General features: G+C 42.6%; 1 protein-coding gene across 2 annotated transcripts in view; it reads right to left on the bottom strand.

Moving 5' to 3' along the window:
- Window positions 1-22,056, bottom strand: part of CDH13 (cadherin 13) — a 405,453-nt gene that overhangs the window by 43,078 nt on the left and 340,319 nt on the right. For both annotated transcript variants that reach the window (XM_081963468.1, XM_081963469.1), the window contains one exon: window positions 24-206. In XM_081963468.1, coding sequence (XP_081819594.1) covers window positions 24-206 — 183 coding nt within the window. The remainder of the gene's footprint in view (window positions 1-23; window positions 207-22,056) is intronic.

The raw sequence follows: 22,056 nt of genomic DNA, 5'->3' as shown, positions 1-22,056 counted from the left end.
TTCCTCCTTTCCATGCCCCTTACCTTGACAACAGACAACATCCCTTCATTGTTCTCTGCATTGGTGTGGATTTTGAAGCTCTGGGCGGGATTGCCATTGATGATTGTGTAAACCGCCTTCCATGCGGCCGTGGCTGGATCATCTCGATCTTCAACTGTTAGATTCACAATCACACCAGTGATGCCCTCTTTCACGGTGGCTTGGAACTCAAAATTAAGAAAGAAAGAATGTTAGTACCATTAAACAACTCATCACCAGCATTAAAATAAACCTATCTAAGGTATTAAGAGCCAGGGTGGCGCAGTGGTTAGAATGCAATATTGTAGCCTAATTCGACTGCCGACTGTCAGCAGTTCAATTCTGACCATCTCAAGGTTGACTCAACCTTCCATCCTTCCAAGGTTGGTAAAATGAGGACCCAGATTGTTGGGGGCAATTGGCTGTCTCTGTAAACCACTTAGAGAGGGCTGTAAAAGCACTCTGATGTGGTGTATACATGATTATTCAAAACATCCAAATGATGGGTAGGATGATGCTGAAATAAAGCTGAAATTATACGGCTAATAAATAACGCATCCCTGTTTTTGAAAGATTACCGAGAAAGAAAACTGTGACTAAAACTCCCTTTGAAACCTCCATCAAGCAATCTATTTCTATATCTGTCTTCTGTAAATGTAGAAATTTCAGTAACAAGAATATAAAGCTACAGTACTTGAGAATGCAATGGTCAGGAATGAAAAATATATTCAATGCATTTGAAAATGGGGTGTTTTAAAGGTAATCTACATTTAACTGCTCTTTTGCGTGTGTGTGTTATAATGTGCCTTTGTTCTTTGTGACCTGTGTGGATGAGAAGGTCTTCAGTATTGAAATAAGGAGAAATCATCTCAATTTTTATTTCCCATAATATCACATCCACTTTCTATTTCACTTTCTATTGGAAATACTCCATCCGGTTACACTAAAATATTATGGGGAAAAAAAGATAACACTGGAATTATTTAAGCCAATGTTTCTCAACTTTAGCAACTTGAAGAGGTGTGGACTTCAACTCCCAGAATTCCCTAACTAACATGTTTGCTAGATAGTTCTGGGAGTTGAAGTCTACACATCTTAAAGTCACCAAGGTTGAGAAACTCTGATTGAAGGGATTAGATAGGAAGGCTGAATGAATCCGTCAAGAGTCCATCTAAATTCAACATCTGAAGGTAGCAACATCTAAATTTGAGACTTAAGAAAAGACTTGACCATAGACCTGTGATGGCGAATCTATGGCGAACCTATGGCACAGGTGGCATTTGGGGCCCTCTCTGCGGGCACCCGAGCCTTTAACCCAGCTGTGCACATGCCTCTTGCCTGGCCAGCTGGTTTTCAGGTCTTTGCCACGCATGCAGGAGGGCCAGAGTGCATGCGGGAGATGCATGCAGATGCGTGGGGAGTGGGGTTGCGTATGCATGCATGGTGGGCAGGGGGAGTGTGAGGAACTTCGCCCCCTGCAGCCTGTTTTTGGTTCCAGGAGGCTGCAGGGTGCAGGGGTGGTGGTGTCATACGCACATTATGGGTGTGGGCACGCGTGTGCATGCTTTTGCACCCCCCTCGATGGGCTTTCGGCACGCGATGGCAAAAAGATTAGCCATCCTTGCCACAGACCCTGGAATTCAGGTACTGCTTCACGTTCTAGTTGAACGGGATGAAAATAACAGGAACGGTCTGGAAGATATTAAAACCTGCACAGTTCCCATCAAGGCGATTGAAGGGTTTCACAGCAATATCATTTTTCCAATATCTCCCCTCCACCCGCTTTCAGGCGGAGGAAGCAGAAATGAGAAAACAATACCCCAGCAGCTTCGAATTGTCAAGAAAAGAAAATCTACAATGAAACAGTGCTAAACTAATGTAAAAAGTGGTACCTTATTCCTACCTGAATTGGGGGGGGGAAGAGTTTAAACATAACCTGGTTTGATCTTGTTCCCGTTTTTAATTGCGTTTTGTGATTTGAAATATTGTTGCACCTTCCGGGGGGAGGGTTCACTTACTAATAATAATATAATGAATAAACTATAAAGGAAGAGGTGGCTTATAATGACCCATCCTCAACATCATCATCTGATTGGGAGTGAGTTTTCAGGATTTTTATTATCATTTGGAATTGAGTCCTTTTTGCTTGCAAATTGCAGGTTCTTCCTTGAACCAAGGGATAGCTGTAATATCCAAAGAATGAAGAGCTTCTGATTCAGATCACCACATGCATATCAAGGCTGGGCATACTTTGAAAATGATTTTTAAAAGGCATTTGGAATGCGAAAGAGATCGAGCAAAACATCTCTTTAAAGTAGCCGTGCCTTTTCCCAGGCTTCTAAACAAGCTTGGGGGTGGGGAAAGATTCGGTTGCTTTAAAAAGCCATTACAACAATTGTGTGTGTTAATGCAACGGAGTCTGTTTATATAGTGTTGGATCACACAAACACCATGCTTCAAAATACCACACAAATCTCAGCGCAACGCCCTCTTTATAGTCTGTAAGTTTCAAAAAGTGGCTAGACGGAATTGAGTCAACTCTCCAGTGGCATTAGAAATGATTAGATTACACGTTAATTGATTATATTAATCTTTAATATCTGCACATCCCAAAGCACTATCAACTCTGGAGGATAAAATAGATGATAAAAGAGATGTATTTAACCCCTTGCCATCAAGATCTGTCAAAAAGCTGTCATTCAGCAACAGAATATCTCAGGTCCAACCTTCTGAAGGTTTTTTTAACTGGGTCAGTGAATGTATACTTGTTCACCTGTCAACTGAAAAGCTTTTTCTGTCAAGATGTGCCACTTAAATAATAGAACGATTCATTTCATACCAAGCAACTGGCAGCTCTGAGCAAAAATTTCACACCTGTGACAAATACACAAAGGCAACTTTGTGAAAATGGAAGATTTGCCCATTTGAATCTGCATCTTGAGAACATGGGGCCTGAGTTAGGATACGTGCATGTCGAAATGGAAGCAGAGATGATCCATCGCTTCCTCTTCATCAAACGTTCATCTTTTTTGACTGCAAGGCAATGACTGTCAATGACTCCTTCACTTCAACCACAATAATACACGAACAAACAATAGAGACAAACTCAAGGTCAACCGTTCCAAACTCGATTGCAGAAAATACGACTTCAGCCACAGAGTGGTCAATGCCTGGAATGCTCTACCTGATTCTGTTGTGACATCCTCAAACTCCCATATTTTTAACCTAAGATTGTCTACTGTTGACTTCACCCCATTCCTAAGAGGTTTGTAAGGGGGGGGGCGTGCATAAGCGCACCAGTGTGCCTACCGTCCCTGTGCTACTGTCTCCATTTATTCGTACCCATTTACCGTGTTCATACTTACATTTATACTTACATCTGTTATCTTTTACATATTTGACAAACAAAACAAATAAATACATTTTACAGTAAATGCTTTACTTTTAAGATCAAAAATCCTTTATCTTCTCTTGCTGTTGTTTTATTTTAAAGAAGAAAATCCTCAGCTTTCCCTCCCCGTTTGTAAAGAAATCTGTGGATTTGATAAACTCCTATGAAGTCCCTTCCCCTGTCTCTTCAATGCATAATCCCTCGTTGCCCTTTCGATTCTGCCCATTGATTTCTGGGAAGGTTTGCATAAATTCACTAGCCAAAAACCAAGATGGGTTTGTCTAATCTGTATCTCCTTAGTGGTCCCCTGGCAAATTGTTGCAGCTGAGCTGCGTTGGTTTGTTTTCAAAAATCGTGGTTATTTGCAAATCCTTGATCCTCCCTCTGCCTTAGAGGTTTTGGAAAGGCTGAGTGATTTTGTCACACATGGAGTGGGGTGGGGGGGAGGAAGGAAAAAACAAGACAAAAGGCTATAATGTATTTCCCCCCCCTCCTCCCCAAGAGGTAACATTGCTAAATCTATTCTCTCGGCTATAAATACACCAGTGATTTACTGCTAATGGAACTGGGTAAAACACAAGGGCTTCTCATTTACCTCTCTTTCCACATCTTCCTTTCAAATCTCGCCTTTCTTTGCAGAAACCAACATTTATCATGTTTCTTTAAGCTTTTGAGCTGTTGCGTGGTTTGATATACAACGATGTATTTGGCTGAACGATGGAAGATTACAGGCTTATATAAATAAGGGCAGAGGAAAACATTCAATTTCTCTTTAAAGAAATACTGAAGGTAAGCCATGCTGTGCAGCAATCACATTCCCCCGAAACCAAAAATCTTCAGGAAAGTAGGGTTAGTCATCACTTTTCAAAATGAAGGCCACGGGGCCGAGAATGATCAGAATCCTCATGCTCACTCCTCCCAGCTGATAATGGAACTGAATGATCAGGTAAAGATTCACCTCGCACGTATGTGCTAGTTGTTCCTGACTCTAGGGGGCGGTGCTCATCTCCATTTCAAAGCCAAAGAGCCAGCGCTGTCCGAAGATGTCTCCGTGGTCATGTGGCCAGCAAGACTAAATGCCAAAGGCGCACGGAATGCTGTTACCTTCCCACCAAAGATGGTCCCTATTTTTCTACTCGCATTTTTACGTGCTTTTGAACTGCTAGGATGGCAGAAGCTGGGACAAGTAATGGAAGCTCACTCTGTTACTCGGCACGAGGGATTCGAACCGCCGAACTACCGACCGTTCTGATTGACAAGCTCAGTGTCTTAGCCACTTAGCCAATTTTCCCCGTGTTCTGATATTTGACGGGGTCCTACAAAGATGAGGAGGTCAACCTATTCTGGAAAGCTTCTAAAGGCAGGACAAGAAGCAATGGATGGAAACAAATCAAAGAGAGAACCAACCCAGAACTAAGGATAAATTTCCTGACAGTGAGAACAATTAACCAGTGGAACGGCTTGCCTCCAGAAGTTGTAAATGCTCCAACGCTGGAAGTTTTTAAGAAGAGATTGGACAGCCAATGATATAGGGTTTCCTGCCTGAGCATTGGGTTTGTACTAGATGACCTTCAAGCCCATTTATTTATTTATTTATTTAAACATGTACGAGGTGACAGGTATAAGTATAAGCATGGACATGAACACAGGAAATGGGTACAAATAAATGGGGACAGTAGGACAGGGATGTTTGGCACACTGGTGTGCTTATGCACGCCCCCTTTACGGACCTCTTAGGAATGGGGTGAGGTTGACAGTGGACAGTCTAAGGTTAAAGTTATGGGGATTTGGGGAAGTAACAACAGAGACAGGTAGAGCATTCCAGGCGTTGACCACTCTGTTGCTGAAGTTGTATTTTCTGCCATCGACTTTGTGGAGCGGTTTGCCTTGAGTTTGTATCTGTTGTTTGCCCATGTATTATTGCAGTTGAAGCTGAAGTAGTCATTGACAGGTAGGATGCTGTAGCAGACAATTTTGTGTACTAAACTTAGGTCAGACCTTAATCATTCAAGGTTTTCCAAGCCCAATTTCAAGCCAAGGTGGCATAAGCTATTCTATTGCGAGCAGAGGAGTGTAGGACTCTTCTCATGAAATATCTCTGGACTCACTCGATCATATTAATGCCTGATAGATACAGTGTGGATTCCAGGCACACTTTCTGACTCTGTTGTTCTGTTAAATTCAGAAGCAACATGATTTTGGCAATGCCGTCCGTTGCCAGCATCTGTTGAATCCATCTTTGCAAGGATGACAAAGTCTACAACTCTCATGCTGTTGCATGCTAAAGCGAAACACAGGATGCAAAGCAAGTGATTCTTGCAAAAGCTCTTGCTGATAGGGAACAAGGACATCTTCCCCAACGATCCCACTCTTAGCTGACATCCACATTGCTGGCTGATGAAAGGATAATTTCCTGTCATTGCTTGTTATCACTTCGGCGTCCCATCTTGAAGGATTCGTAGTGTTTCCTTGATGCTAACTCCATGGGGCTGTCATTTCTGTCGTCCCGGCTCACCTCAGTTGCCGAAGTTTTCTCTTTCGGAGTTTCCGCTTGCTATCAAAGACTGTTTCCCTTTTCTGCTATTAATGATCAGTCTAGCATTATATTCAACATGGGGAAAGATAGTGGAAGCAGCAACTATGCGGCTGTACTTTTGTGGCACGGGGAAACATCGAGCAATTTATTGTGGGGTTCATCGGAATGACACGAGAGTGTCTGTGTAGGCCATTTCTCCAAAAGATGCGTTCAGCTCAAATGCTCTTGAAAAGGATCCTTGCTAGGAGACAACCAGCCTGAAGAAGAATTGCTTGGATTGTCAAGAGAAAAAGGACACGGGTTCTAAGACCGATGTATGATGGCTCGGTCTCTTAATGAGGGCAGATTATAAATTACGTAAACTAAACAATAAATAAAATGAGACAAATTAATTGCTTGGGGAGACAATCAGTTAGCCTCCTGGGAACAGAAGGATGCTGTGTAAGCCTGGTGGCTTACAGTTGATTGGTCTTATCCAAATGCGAATGGAATGGAGTGGAGTGGAGTGGAATAGAATGGAATGGAGTAGAGTAGAAAGGAACAGAACGGAACAGAACAGAATAGTATGAAGGGATCTAGGAGGTCTTCCAGTGTTGGAGCATTCACAATTTCTGGAGGCAAGATGTTCTCCTGGTTAATTGTCCTCACTGTCAGGAAGTTTCTCCTTAGTTCTAAGTTGCTTCTCTCCTTGATTAGTTTCCACCCATTGCTTCTTGTCCTGCCCTCAGGTGCTTTGAAGAACAGCTTGACTCCCTCTTCTTTGTGGCAACCCCTGAGATATTGGAAGATGCTATCATGTCTCCCCTAGTCCTTCTTTTCATCAGACTAGACAATATCTGATGCATGTTGCTTCCTTTTTCATGCAAGAATCCTCTCTCATTTACACCCTGTTATTAATCGAGTCTAGTGACCCCCACGGTCATCTGCAGAAAACACAGGGTTTTTGGGGAGAGGAGGAAGGGTGGGGAGTCTGGAATTAAGATTATTAACAGAATAAAAGAATACCAGAGTTGGAAGGGAATTTAGAGGTCTTCTAGTCCAACTGCCTGCTCAAACAGGAGACTCTATAGCATCTCAGACAAATAATTGTCCAATGTCTTCTTAAAAAACTCCAGAGATGGAGCATCCACAACTTCTGGAAACAAATTGTTCCACTGATTAATTGCCCTCCCTGTCCCACTGCTTCTCTCCTTGATTAGTTTCCATCAGTTGCTTCTTGTCTTGCCTTCAGGTGCTTTGGGACATAGGTTGAACTCCTCTTTGTTGTGGCAGCCCTTAGATATTGGAGCACTGTTATCATGTCACCCCTAGTCCTTCTTTTGATTGATACAACTGAGATGGATACAACTGAGGAATCATTGTTCACGGTTGTACCCATTTTTTGAGAGTTCTTTGATCGGACGTATTTTGCACGGGGGGGGGGGAAGTGCTCAGCCTACGCATCATTGACAACAATTACTTCACCTTACTTCAACTTTTGAAGACAATAGCAATTCGAGGCTCAACTCCTTCATAGGGAATCTAATGAACTGCCTCTGTTGCCTTGAATTTTCTTCAGAACGAGACTGGAGAATCCCAGTGAAATAAATGCAAGAAGAAGGAAACAAACCAGTCATCCTGCCACAGAAATGCCTAGGTAGGTGAAGCAATTTCTCTTTCAGCCCACCCAGAAAGTAATTTCAATTTTCAAATTGATTTGTTCCAGTAAATTTGTCATCAGTGAGCCTGGGATCTAGGTGCTTTCCATGAAGTGCACAATGCAGCCACCGAACACATTGACACAAATTGGATTATAGCAGGGGACGGTCTTGTTTTTTCTAACATATCCATGTCCGCATCATCAACAGGGATCAAGTTCAGCTTAAAGGAGATGGTTTGTTTTATGGATTTTTCATCAACAATAAAATTTTGCACGGTAATCTCAACGAATTTTAACTGGTAAATATATGAGATTGGGCATCTTTCTCTCCCCCTCTCTCTCCTACCTTTCTTCTTGCCCCTCTATCTCCCTCTTTCTCTCTCTTTCCTTTCTCTCCTTTCTCTCTCCCCCTCTTTCTACCTTTCCTCTCCTCTCTCTCTTTCCTTCTCTGCCCCCTACCTTTCCTCTCTCCTCTCTCTCTCCCCTCTTTCTCTCTCTCCCCTCTCTCTCCTACCTCTCCTCTCCTCTCCCTCTCCTCTCTCTCTACCTTTCCTTCCTCTCTCTCTCTTCCCTCTCTCCCTCTCCTACTTTTCTTCTCCTCTCTCTCCCTCTCTCCTCCCTCTCCCCCCTCTTTCCTCCTCTCTCTCTCCTTCCTCTCTCCCTCCCTCCTCTCCTCCCCCCCTCTCTCTCATGTTTCAGGTGAGAAAAATTATTTCCTTCAGTTAGTGCTCTCTGATGAATTAGAAATTCAATCAAGCCCCTTCGGAACCCCCCTCCTCTCATATCAACAGCTTGGTAGTCAGAAGGGAGTGTTTTTAAGTAGGTCATCAAGGCTACTCTGTTCGTCCCCTTTCTCCACTGATGTTTTTATCATCCACATTCATCATCCTCATCTTCTCTTATCTTTTCCTGGTTGGGAAAGGGTGACTTTTAACGTTATCTGTTTCAAAACATAAACTTTTTTTTTCAGTTTAAAAAAAAAGCAGAACATTTGAAGAACTTCAATCCCATCAAACCAAGTGAAATTTAGATGAGAGGAATTATAGTCAATGAAATGATCTTGGTGACCTTGTTAGTAGTTGACCGAGAGCAGAAATTCCCTAGGACATTTGCAATCTTCCAGGTGCATGAGTTGTAAATTTTTAAGAGATTATTTCAATAGCAATAGTACATTGACTTAAATACCACTTCACAGTTCTTTACAGCCCTAAGTGGTTTTACAGAGTCAGCCTCTTGCCCCCAACAATCTGGATCCTCATTTGACCCACCTCAGAAGGATGGAAGGCTGAGTCAACCTTGAGCCTAGTGAGATTCAAACTGCCAAACTGCAGGCAGCCAGCAGGCAGTAGAACTAGCCTGCAGTACTGCACTTCACCAGTACCGTGGTGGAGCACTGCGCCACCACGGCTCTTATTTAGAGATCAAGTTAGGGATGCAACAATTGCAACAGTTTCATAAAGTTTCTGGGGATGAGTTTAATCACCCAAGCAATGTGTCTGTTACCAAAGGGAGGGAAGGGGATGTGAAAGTCTTTTTTTGAAGCACTTCAAAAAACAGCAAGGAAAAGAGAAGAAGGAAAAGATGATTAAAATAAAAGAAGCTGAAGCTTCTTAGGAAGAACTCATGAAATGTATGTTTATGCTGTAAAGAAACTGGACTTTGGCTTCAGATGACACAAATGACACCCACCTCTCAGGTACAAAAGACCAGGTCCACCCATTAAATTGATTTAGTGTTAAGTCATGCACAATAATCTTCCCAACTAACAGTCAGCACATGCTTGGGTTAGATAAGGGTCAATGGAATTCAAAGGCAGTTGGACTCATAGTCTGCTTGTGACTGCATAGGGATTCCATGCTGATCCCTCTTTTAATTCTATCCCAGGTTCCTTCCCCTACATCCACAGCTGGGATTCAGCCGGTTCTCCCAAACTGTTAGTTAATTGCTTATGCAGTTCGGAGAACTGGTTAAAAATAAAGTGCAAGAGAGGGTCTCTCTCTCTCTCCTCTCTCTCTCTCTCTCTCCCTCCCTCTTTCCCTCCCTCCCTCTCTCCCCCCTTCAGTTAATAGCTCCACTTAACAGTTGAAGCTAGAATGCAGCCAATACACACTGAATCAAGTCAATAAACAGCAGAAACTGACAGAGTTATGTCAGGGAAACCCGTCAATCACCCATCTAGGGATGGGTGGGATGGGTGGGAGTGACATTGAGTTGGCCATGCCCACCCACTCACATGACCACCCAGCCACACCCACAAAGTCAGCCCAGAGAACCGGTAGTAAAAAAAAAATGAATCCTATCACTGCCTACATCATCAAATCCAACTGAAAGTGGATCACACGCTTTCATTCCTCTGGTTCTGCTTTAAATTGACTTCTCTTTTCTACCTGCACAATGGGTGAGTAGGCTACCTGCTTCCAGACAGTCTGGGGATTTATGGATCATCTAACTTGTATAACGGCATTGTAATGGTCCTCTGGTACTTCGGCCTTTTCCTGACATCTTGATTAAAACCCGTGTAGGTTCTCTGAACCCAGTCATGTCCCCAAGTCTTCAAAGTACTGTTCATGCTAGGGATAATTAGCCTCTTGATTATTCCAAGTAACCGGATGGGTCAAAGGTGAGCCAGCATCACGAAGCATGTTTAATTCAATCAATTTAGCTAGCGATGCAGTTCAAGAAATGGATTCTGATAACGTCACCAAATTGAGGTGATCTGCTTGGAATTCTGCAGCTCTGGCAGTTGAATACTTTTTGCTTAATTTCTCATTTACTATTCAGAGGGAGTAATCTACTTAATTACTGCGATACTTTCACTCAAGAGCTCAAGGACTTGGTCGGGAGGTGTTGGGGAAGAAGGAAACAGGAGTCAGCGCTGGAAGGCAGAAATAAAAAAATACCATCAAGCAAAGCCTTTTCCATGACAAAGTGATCTTGGCTTGCGAGATCTTAGAAAGAACTCATTTCAGCAACCGAATTTATTTATTTATATAGTTTGTCAAACATGTATGAGATAACAGGCATAATTATAAACAGGGACATGAACACAGGAAATGGGTACGAATAAAGGGGGGCAATAGGACAGGGACAGCAGGTTGCTTATGCACGCCCCCTTACAGACCTCTTAGGAGTGGGGTGAAGTCCATGCTAGATAGTTTAAGGTTAAAGTTACAGGGGTTTGAGGATGTAACTACAGAGTCAGGTAGAGCATTCCAGGTGTATTTTCTGCAATCGAGTTTGGAGCAGTTTACTTTGAGTTTGTTTCTATTGTTTGCCCATGTATTATTGCAGTTGAAGCTGAAGTAGTCATTGACAGGTAGGACAGTGTAGCAGATAATTTTGTGTACTATGCTTAGGTCAAACCATAGGCGGAGTAACTCCATGTTGTCCAAGCGCCCAAAATTTCGAGCCTGGTGGCGTAAGGGATTCCATTGTGAGCAGAGGAGTGGAGGACACTTCTTGTGAAATACCTCTGGACTCTCTCAATTGTATTAATGTCCAATATACAGTGTGGATTCCAGGCAGATGAGCTGTATTCGAGAATTGGTCTGGCAAAAGTTTTGTATGCCCTAGTTTGCAGTACAGTGTTACTGGAGAAGAAACTTTGCTAAATAAGGTTAACAACTCTAATAGCCTTTTTGGCAATGCACAGGATGCACAGAATGTAGAGGGTGACACTCTCTCTCACACACACACACACTGAGACACAAACAATGGTTGCCTCCCCCCCCTCAAATGGTTGAACAGAGTTTTTTATTTTGCAGAATCAAAGCCTCTACCCACCTCTTCTTTCTCCAACGGCCTTTGGTCCTGTCTATCTGACACGCAGTGAATTGAAGATGAAAGGAAAACTCAAGTAAGAGCATTCCATTTTCAAAATGGCCTCCCAATTTCTCGTTCCCACCCTCCCAACAGTTTCTGTTCTGTTTGAAAAAGTATTGGTGACCATCTACTGGTCTAAAAAATAAAAGCCCAGGACTCTGATGTCCTACAGACGGATAAAGAATAAAGCCAAATATGTCTTCCTGGATGACCCCAATTTCACTTACTCATACAAACGCAGATGATGACATGAAGACCACAGATTGGACATCTAAAGTGATCTTTTATGGGGGGACATGAGAGCTAGAAACCTTTCAACCTTTGCAACTCTAGATAATTTCTCCCCATCCATATTCTTATATATGTTCCAAGATTTGAGGGGCTACCACAAAGAAGTGGGGAGTGAAGCTATTCTCCAAAGCACCTGAAGACACTCCTAGGGAATGGTCAGATAAGACAGGGGTCACCAACCTTTTGGGACTCAGGGACCACAAAATTCATAATTTTAAATCCCGCAGACCACTAATACAATCTGCCTAATGATTGGCTGGGTGGGCGTGGCTAGATGGTCACGTGACTGGGTGGGCATGGCCAACTCGATGTAACTCACTTGGAGGGGTGCCTCCCCTCCCAGCCTCTCTTTGCCTGCCCACCCGAGCTCCTTAGGGCCCCAACAGGAAGCAGTTGCTGGAGCTAAGCAGCCACCATGAGAAAGAGTTGGCAAAACAGCTCAGTTCAAATTGGATCTGACCGAGAAGGAGTCTCAGCAGAAGCTCCTCACTGAGGACTAGGAGCATAGGCTTTCCAAGCAGAGGGAAGACCTGCAGAAGTGCAAGCCCAGGTACCGGCACCTGGAGGCTCAATGGGCTGAGATGATCAGCCAGTTCCAGGCCATGATGCAGCCCCACTGGAACGAGGCCCTCCAGCTCTTCGCCACCAGCGGTGCTTCCCTCCAGCCTTCGCCCAAAGCCCTGCACCAGGAGGCTGAAGCAGATCCCAAGTCAGAATTTCTTCCCCCTCTCTGCCCCACACAAAAAGACCCTGAAGAGGGAGACTCTCTGCAGCAACAGAAGCATTCATTGCACTTATCCAGCCCAGGGGTCGTAGTTTGAGGACCCCTGATTTAGTGCAGTATAAAAATGCAAATAATTTTTCTGCGGACCATCAAGATTTTCTCATGGACCACCAGTGGTCCACAGACCACCAGTTGGTGACCACTGGGATAAGAGACAACATAGCTCACAGCTGAATAATGGGCAAGGCAAAGAGGCTGAGAAGGAACCTTTTCTAAGACCTACCAGGTTATCAAGGTGACAGTGGAAGAATTTTATTTTCAGACTTACAAGATTGATGATAGGCTTAGCAGGTAGATCAGATAAACTCATTCTTACCTTATTGTGAAGCTACATTAGCAGAATTTGTAGAATGCCACAAATTTGCGGAAAACAGAATACAGAATATTAATTTGAACAATATTCAGCAAAAGATGCCCAAGACATCAACCAAACTCCCCCCTCCCATTGGATATATAAGCATAAGACACAATGAAACCAATAAAATGTAATCGAAAAAGATATTGAATGGCAGAAGGATGCAACTTAAAATATCTAGGCTGACAAAAAAAACCATCAATGGTGTGCTTTGACTCTGGGAAGATGGAAATATTGATATCAGTCAGACGTCTATGGGGAATAGGTTTCATTAAAAAGTAATCATAACAGACAGTTTGGCTTGAGTTTATTATGAAAAACAGCAGTTCGGAGCTTCCTGGTGGAGAAAGCAGGGCAAGTGCTAAGAAACTCAATTGAGTTTGGATTTCAAAAGCTACCGGAGATGCATAATCATTAAGTCACACCTTGATGCTTCAGTTATAACAGAATAATAGAGCTGGAAGGGACCTTGGAGATCTTCTAGCCCAACCCCTTGATCAAGTAGGAGACCCTACACCATTCTCACAAGGTCTTTTCCACCTACTATTACACCCTTCAGACCAGACCAAAACAAATGGCACTATCTAATAAAATGAAATTCAATGGTGAAAAGAGTAAGGTTCTACATTTAGGCAACAAAAACAAAATGCACAGGTACAGTATAGGTGGTACCTGGCTCAATAGTAGTAACTGTGAGAGGGATCTCAGAGTCCTAGTGGAAAACCATAGAAATAGGAGCCAGCCATGTGCAGCAGCTGCCAAAAAAGCCAACACATTTCTAGGCTGCATAAACAGAGGGATAGAATCAAGATCATGTGAAAGGTTAATACCACTTTATAATGTCTTGGTAAGGCCACACTTGGAATACGGCATTCAGTTTTGGTCGCCACGATGTAGAAAACATGTGGAGACTCTAGAAAGAGTGCAGAGAAGAGCAACAAAGAGGATTAGGGGACTGGAGACTAAAACATGAAGAATGGTTGCAGGAACTGAGTATGTCTAGTTTAATGAAAAGAAGGACTAGGGGAGATATGATGGCAGTCTTCCAATATCTCAGAGGCTGCCACAAAGAAGAGGGAGTCAAGCTATTCTCCAAAGCACCTGTGTGTAGAACAAGAAGCAATGGGTAGAAACTGATCAAGGAGAGAAGCAACTTAAAACTGAGGAGAAATTTCCTGACAGTTAGAACAATTAATCAGTGGAACAGAAGTTGCCTCCAGAAGTTGGGAATGCCCCAACACGGGAAGTCTTTAAGAAGATGTTGGATAGCGATTTGTCTGAAATGGTATAGGGTTTCCTGCCTAGGCAGGAGGTTGGACTAGAAGACCTCCAAGGTCCCTTCCAACTCTGCTATTGCATTTGTATTTGTATTTATTTGTAAATCAGCCAAATGACCCAAAGGTCTTTTGTCATCCTGTCTGCAGAGTGAACAACCACCTTGTCTTCAATGACCCTCTTTATGTAGCTTTTCCTGAGTTAAAAACAGATGCTATGAAATGGTTTAATCCCCATTTTCCTAACACGCTGTTGCATGATTGAGCTTCTCCTCCCCACAAAGCACCTGAGCACGACAGGGATTGGGGGAGGGGGGAAAGGGGTGGATTTAAGCTTCCAACAACAGCGGTAATTTGCAATTATCTCCACATTCACATTCAAAGGCTACACAGTAGTCAGCAGAAATTAATTCAGCCAGCTGTATTCTGCACACCTGTCTTTCCCCCTCATCTCCCTAGGGATGGAAGTATGGTTGGAAATGTTTGTCAAGCAGCATCAAATGGGAGGGAAGTTTTTGTGGGCATCGAAGGCGAGGTTGATTTGATAGTTATGACAAAAACTTAAAAGAGCAAACCCAGATTTTGTTTAATGAAAATCAGAATTCTGGTTTTCCTGATAGTGAGAACAATCAAGCAATGGAATAGTTTGCCCTTTAGAAGTTGTGGAAGATTCATCACTGGAGGCTTTCAAGAAGAGACTGGACTGCCATCCGTCAGAAATGATGTAGGGTCTCCTGCTTGAGAGTTGGACTAGATGACCTACAAGATCCTTCCAATTCTGTTAATCTGTTAAAAAGCACCAAGGACTCCACAGCCCTCTCCCCCCCCCCCCCAAATTCCACTCTCTTTTAGCACTGACAATATTACATAGCTGGGTAATGAAAAGTCTGCAAGAAAACAACCCAGCTCAAAGAGCACCAAGGGCCCCACATTTCAACCCTGAGTTACAAATATTCTCCTTTATTGGTACCTTCTACTTCCATATGAAGAAAACATGGTTTGACAGGAGTAGCTAGGGAAAAAAACCCTCATTCTTATGGGCAGCGTAGAAGTTTTTCTAGCTACACATCTGCTGTCAAACAAAAAAACATCAAGAAGATTTTTCTGCACTCATTTCTATTGACAATAGCAGCACCGTCCCTGAACCGTGTGACTTCATGGAACAAACCTGAGCCATGGCTGAGAAATATTGGGACATATTTAAACCTGTCCAAGACTAATTTGGCAGAACCTGTCAATCTATCTTCTAATCTCACTCTTGCTCACACCTGTCTCTCCTTAATAGTTGATGTCCGGGAGCAAAATTGATTGATTCTACATTTTTTTGAGGTAGTGTTTTAGGCTATAATCGGGCTATAATAGAATTGTATTAAATAAAAGCACAATTGGCTGTGAGCTCTAAAAGGGATTGCACGTATCCTGTGTGTTGGCTTTATTAAAATAAATGAATAGCTTGCAAAGCCTTCCCTTACCCTTGTCAAAGTACACCCCCACCCCTCCAAATTGATAAGATGAAATCTGTGTTCATATCCCAATTTAATTTTTTGCCTTTTAAGGGGAAGCAAACCTGTACGAATATAGTCTCTCCCATCGATCACTCCGAGAACATAAAAGAAAGACGTAGCACTTCATTCTCTTTAAATTAATCACCCTGACCTGATTGAAATCTTTCTTTTCAAACCCGCTCAGCAAAATGCAATGCTGTAAAACCTCCTGTGATTGTTTCATAAAGGGTAGAAGATATGACCATCTTGGCATCCGTCTTTGCTAAGTGATGCCCAATGACTTTGACACCAACTTCCTAAAAAGCACAGGGCAATTCATAGCAATAGCACTTATACACTGCTTCACAGTGTTTTTACAGCCCTCTCTAAGCGGTTTACAGAGTCAGCTTCTTACCCCCAACAATCTGGGTTCTCCCTTTACTGACCTTGGAAGGATGGAAGGCTGAGTCAACCTTGAGCTGGTCAGGATTGAACTGCTGAACTAGTGCATTCTAACTACTGTGCCACAACAGAAGGGAGGAAGGAAGGACTAGCACTTAAGACTTATATACTGCTTCACAGTGCTTTACAGCCCTCTCTAAGTGGTTTACAGTGTCAGCCTATTGCTCACAGCAATCTGGGTCCTCATTTTACCAACCTCGGAAGGATGGAAGGCTGAGTCAACCTTGAGCCAGTGGGACTTGAACTGCTGAATTACTGGCAATCAGCAGAAGTTGCCTGCAGTACTGCACTCTAACCACTGCACTACCACGGCGCCATCACAAATATGTGTATGCGATTATGTGTGGGAAACCAGGATGGTTTCAGGAGAAAGAGATCAGTGTGTTTCGGCCTTGACTGCTTTAAGAAGTGTGGACTTCAACTCCCAGAATTCCCCAGCCAGCCTGCTGGGAGTTGAAATCCGCAGCTCTTTAAGCAGCCAAAAACACCAACGTAGGGAAAAAACCCCCACTAATGTAGATGATAACACCGGATCGATCATGAGATTTGTTATCTTTTCACAGGGTTGGAGAAGACTAGTTGGAGAGAACTGTCTCTTCAGAAGCAAAATATATTTTATTTATGGAAGATCAACCTGCCAGAAGCGCTTCGTGTGCTTTGCCAAAGCCGTGTAACGCAGAAATGGGAAAATGTCAGATTCAAAATAGGCTTAAAACGTTTTTTTTTTTAAAAATCACCTCGCCTTTGGGAAAAACCAGCATTAAGATTCTGACTCATACATCTTCATTCAGAACTATTTGGAGGCAAGGTCTGTTGCCTTGACGAAGGTTGCTGTATTTTATCTTCCATTATGTTGCAATCTGTCCTGCTGGGCTCTAGTGATATTTCCCCACCACAAATGTTGTGCAGGAGCACTCCCAGGATGTGAGGCGGACTTAAAATTATTGTCAAGATTTCCAGCCCTGGGAGATTTGCTTGTTCGTTCAACTTCCCTTTCTAAAACGGAAGGAAAAACGGAAATTTCCATTCTACGATTCCTGTTTTTTTTTTCTCCCTCCAAATTCTCTACAGATTCACAAGGGAACAACTGCAGCGTGACAACCTAAGGATCTTCTAGTGTTGAGACCAATTAACCCGTGGAACAGAAGTTGCCTCCAGAAGTTGTGGGTGCTTCAACACTCAAGGTTTTTAAGAAGAGATTGGACAGACACTTGTCTGGAATGGTATAGGATCTCCTGCTTGAGTAGGAGGTTGGACTAAAAGACCTCCAAGGTCCCTTCCAGCTCTCTTCCAATTGATTGATTGATCGATTAATCGAGGTCTTCTAATTCAAACAAATGATTGTCCAATCTTTTCTTAAACACATCCAGTGTTGGAGCACCACAATGTCTGGAGGCAAATCATTCCACTGATATTTCAATCCACTGGTATTTTAATCAAGACTTCTGAAAAACCACAGCTCTCATCTGAATTTATTGACATATTCCAGTTCTATGAGGTGCAGTTCAGAGGTGGGTTCCTACCGGTTCGGACCGGTTTGACCGAATAGGTGGTAACTCATCCGGACACGTGACCATACCAGTTCTATCCTGGGTGCTGCCATCTTTATTTTCTTTTCTGCACTATTACCTATCTCCTCCCACTTATGAATACAACCTTGTTGGTTGTATCCACGATTTATATTGTATTATTTAGTTTCCTAGTATGATTTGATTGCATATTTAGTATCCCATGACTACCACTAAGTGTTATATCTTATGATTCTTGATGAATGTATTTTTTTATGTACACTAAGAGCATCTGCACCAAAGACAAATTCCTTGTGTGTCCAATTACACTTGGCCAATAAAGAATTCATTTTTATTCTATTTTGTTCTGTTCTGTCCTGTTCCATTCCATTCCATTCCACTCTTATTCCTATTCCTATTCTATGTTAAATCTGTGGACTTGAGGTTGTGTTCTAATCATTGTGGGATATTGCTTGTTTCCTGTGTAGGAACCTTCAGGTTGATTGGTTTTATAGCACTGAGTGAGTTTCTTTCAATTCTTATAGAAATAAGTTTTACCTTCTTGATATGAGTAGAAACAACCAGGGAGAGAGAAAGTCCCACAATTGTCCTTATCCTTTCAGTGCCCCATCAAGCGATTTCTTAAAATCAATTTGCCATTGATAAATTGCTTTCTTTGCTGAATGGATTTCTGTGCAGTCGTGCCTGGTCTAATCATCCTGCTGAGATACGATCATGTTAATTTTATTTTTTTAAATAAGGGTATCAATGGGTTGTCTGAAAGTTTTCATTCTAAGACCCAAGTGGGAGCTGAGTACCATTTTGGCAATGTTTTGCATTTGTTTGCTGGTGGAAAGAAGTGCATTCAGCTGTTTTAATGTGCATGCCAACTGACAAGTGACTGAAGGCCAGAGATGCATATGAATTCGATCAACTCCTTGGCATCCTTCCCATCTATTTTGTGCTTTGATTTTGTTTCTTTACCAATTTGTGAGCAATGGCAGAGCAACTGAGACTCTGTGAATAACATGGAAGGATTCCTCCACTTATTAAAGGGACTGAGGGGTGGTGTGGGATCTGGAGCTTCAAAGATGAAGAATTTGATAGCAGGAGAAGGGGGTTTACAAAACAAGCCACTGGCACCAGGTTGCAGATGACGTTGTGCTGATCGAGGCATCTCTACAGAAAGGGAAGTATTGATGTGATGTGAGCTCAGTGCAGAAAAAGCAATCTAGTTATTCAGGGAGCAAATTTGGGGTGAGACCACCAGACATCAATAAAGAAAGGAAAGAAAAGATCAAAGATACTTCTGAGTCAAGCCAGGCGGATAGTTCCTATTTATCTTTGGCAAGTCCAGTTGCAGGTAATGGAAAGAGAGAACAATAGGCATGAAAAGGACTCAAAAGTCAGCTGCGGGCAACATCAATAGTATGACCGACTCGTACGCGTTTCAGAAGAGCTCTGAAAAAAGTTTATAATGCTGGGGAAAAATCTGGAGAAATGCTAGATGTTGGGATTTATGTGCAAACGTACATCAAGTTCCATTTAGAATTGTGGATATGAATGTGTACGAGACAGAAGAAGTTTAGAACATCATCAGAGTTGGAAGGGAGGTCTTCAAATTAGAATCAGAATAGAGCTGGAAGGGATCTGGAAGTTCTAGTCCAGCCTCCTGCTCAAGCAGGAGATCTATACCATTTCACATATATGATTGTTCAGTCTCTTCTTAAAAACCTCCAGTGATGAATTTCTGAAGGCAAGCTTCTCCCCTGGTTAATTCTCCTCACTGTTAGGACCTTTCTCCTTAGTTCCAGGTTTTTCTCTCTCCTTGGTTAGTCTCCATCCTGCCCTCAGGTGTTTTGGAAAATAGGTTGATCCTGTTTTCTTTGTGGCAGCCCTTCAAATATGGAATCCTGCTATTATGTCACCCCCCCTAGTCTTTCTTTTCACTAGACTAGACATACCCAGTTCCTGCAACCGTTCTTCATATGTTTTAGCCTCCAGTCCCCTAATCCTCTTCATTGCTCTTCTCTGCACTCTTTTGAGAGTCTCAACAACTTTTTTATATTGTGGTGATCAAAACTGGATGCAGTACTCCAAGTGTAGCCTCATCAAAGCACTACAAAGTGGTACTAGCACTCCATGTGTTCTTGATTCTATTCCTCTGTTAATGCAGTCTATGAATGCAATGCTTGAGAGAGCATTAAGAGACCATTAAGCGAGCATGTTTTGCTGCATATATCTCTCGGTGGAATTAATCCTACTCTGCATTTTCTGATTCATGGTGACTTTGTTTATTTGGTTTGCTTCCCAATCATCATCAGCCCGTTTATATCATGATGGCAGAGAATAACCTGTGAAGGTGGTCCATGTATATAAGTCCTTGGGCAAAACTGAAATTGTATGGGTCCCCTAATGACCAAGGTAGGGTTTAGTTGCTCCACAAAAATCTCAGATCTCAGCCAGGTCAGCCAACATGGTGTAGAACCTGACATTTTGGTGCTAGCCCCGAGCATCCAAGAACATCTATCACTCATCTCCTCCAACTTATGACTGTATGATTGCAGCTTTGTTGCTTGTAACCTTAGGATTTATATTGATTGTTTCCTAGTATGATTTGATTGCTTATTTGTACCCTATGACTCTCATTAAGTGTTGTACCTTATGATTCGTGACAAATGTATCTTTTCTTTTCTGAGCCAAGGTGGCGCAGTGGTTAGAGTGCAGCACTGCAGGGTACTTCAGCTGACTGCTAGCTGCCGTTCGGCAGTTCAATCCTGACCAGCTCAGCCTTCCATCCTTCCGAGGTGGGTAAAATGAGGACCCAGATTGTTGGGGGCAATAGGCTGACTCTCTAAACTGCTTAGAGAGGGCTGTAAAAGCACTATGAAGTGGTATATAAGTCTAAGTGCTATTACTATTGCTATGTACACTGAGAGCATAGGCACCAAAGACAAATTCCTTGTGTGTCCAGTCACACTTGGCCAATAAAGAATTCTATTCTATTCTAAAAAACATCACCCTTCATTCAGCCAAGTTTAAGGTCAGAGGCATCAAATTTAAAGGCAGCCCAATTAAATCTCGCAGTCTCCCTTCTCATCCTTCTTGCAGACAAAGAGTATAAACAGGTTGGAACCACCCAATACACTGCTAGCCTTTACAAAATAGCTTCCCACTGTGCTTTACCTCACCTTAGAGCCGGCTGGGTGGCCCTGGTGATCTCAAAAAGCCTTGATTTGATCTCCTCTCCAGAAGCCCTACCCAGCTTATTTTCAATAAGTAGAATAATTATGCCCGCGATTGGAATCCTAGGAACAATAATTGAATTCAGGTTTTGTGAGCTGTGAAATAGGGGGAGAACATTTGAGTTGTAGCTCCTGAGTTGGTCTCAGTTGCATATTGCACTAAGGGCATAATAAATTTGGCCTACTCTACAGGATGGCTGTAACCATAAATGAAATTATGTGGTGAAATTACAAAAGGCATTACTTCATACAGAGCAAATTAGGTCCCTCTTACTATAAGCCATTATTCTCTGGGTGTATTTTTATTTTTCTTGCCATGACTATGCCTCTGTCTCCCATTTCCTGTCCAAGCAGCAGATGGGCTGAAAATTGCAGAGAAAGCATTCACAGCAACAAATAAATATTAAGTGACTGTCAACATGGAGAGCTCAGGATTCAGCTACCCATGAAGCAAACAAGCATCTGGGCTGCAAAGCTAAGCAAGCCAACAATGAGAAAAGATTCCAGACAAGTTGCTTAGCCCACAAAGACCACTTTTTCCACCCACTGAAGCAGGAACTTTTATCGCTAAGGATTTTGCATGCTACACATCTAATTAACCAGCAATTTTCTGGATCAGATGGGAAAAAGATTGTCCCTCTATCCCATGATTTTTGCTCTGACAGGATAGCCCTAACAGTCAACAGCTGCCTCCTCTTCAGCTGGTCCAGAAGTCCACCTTGTGATATCTCATGCACTCTAATTACAAACATCTACTCCAGGAGTCTCCAAACTTTAAGACTTGTGGACTTCAACTCCCGGAATTCCCTAGGCACCATGCTAGAAGATGGGTGGGCTTCAACTCAGCATGCTGGCTGAGGAATTCTGGGAGCTGAAGTCCACAAGTCTTAAAGTTGCTAAGTTTGGAGAGCCCTGATCTACAATATTCTCAGCCAGAAGTGCCTGTGTCAGCAACTTGAATCTGAGACTTTTTTCTTTATAGATGCGTCTACAGTAAAAAGGCTAATGAAGTGAGAAGGTTAATGAAGAATAACTTCAGCATGCTAAGGAACTTGACTTAGTTCCTGAGCAAACAAGACGGTATCTCAGCTTATGTTAGGACCACAAGCCATCAAACTCAAGAATCTGCCTATCTCAGATACTTATGCAGTATCAAGAGCCAGCCAGAAGATGATAATCGAGCATTTGAGAAAGACATAGATAATGAGTCAACTCATGTTTCGGGAAGCTGGTTATGGAAGAATATT

The sequence above is a fragment of the Natrix helvetica genome, assembly GCF_964273705.1.
Source record: "Natrix helvetica genome assembly, chromosome: 10".
Lineage (NCBI taxonomy): Eukaryota > Metazoa > Chordata > Lepidosauria > Squamata > Natricidae > Natrix > Natrix helvetica.
Note: the sequence above shows the minus strand (reverse complement) of the source record. Positions and strands in the feature narration are given on the sequence as shown.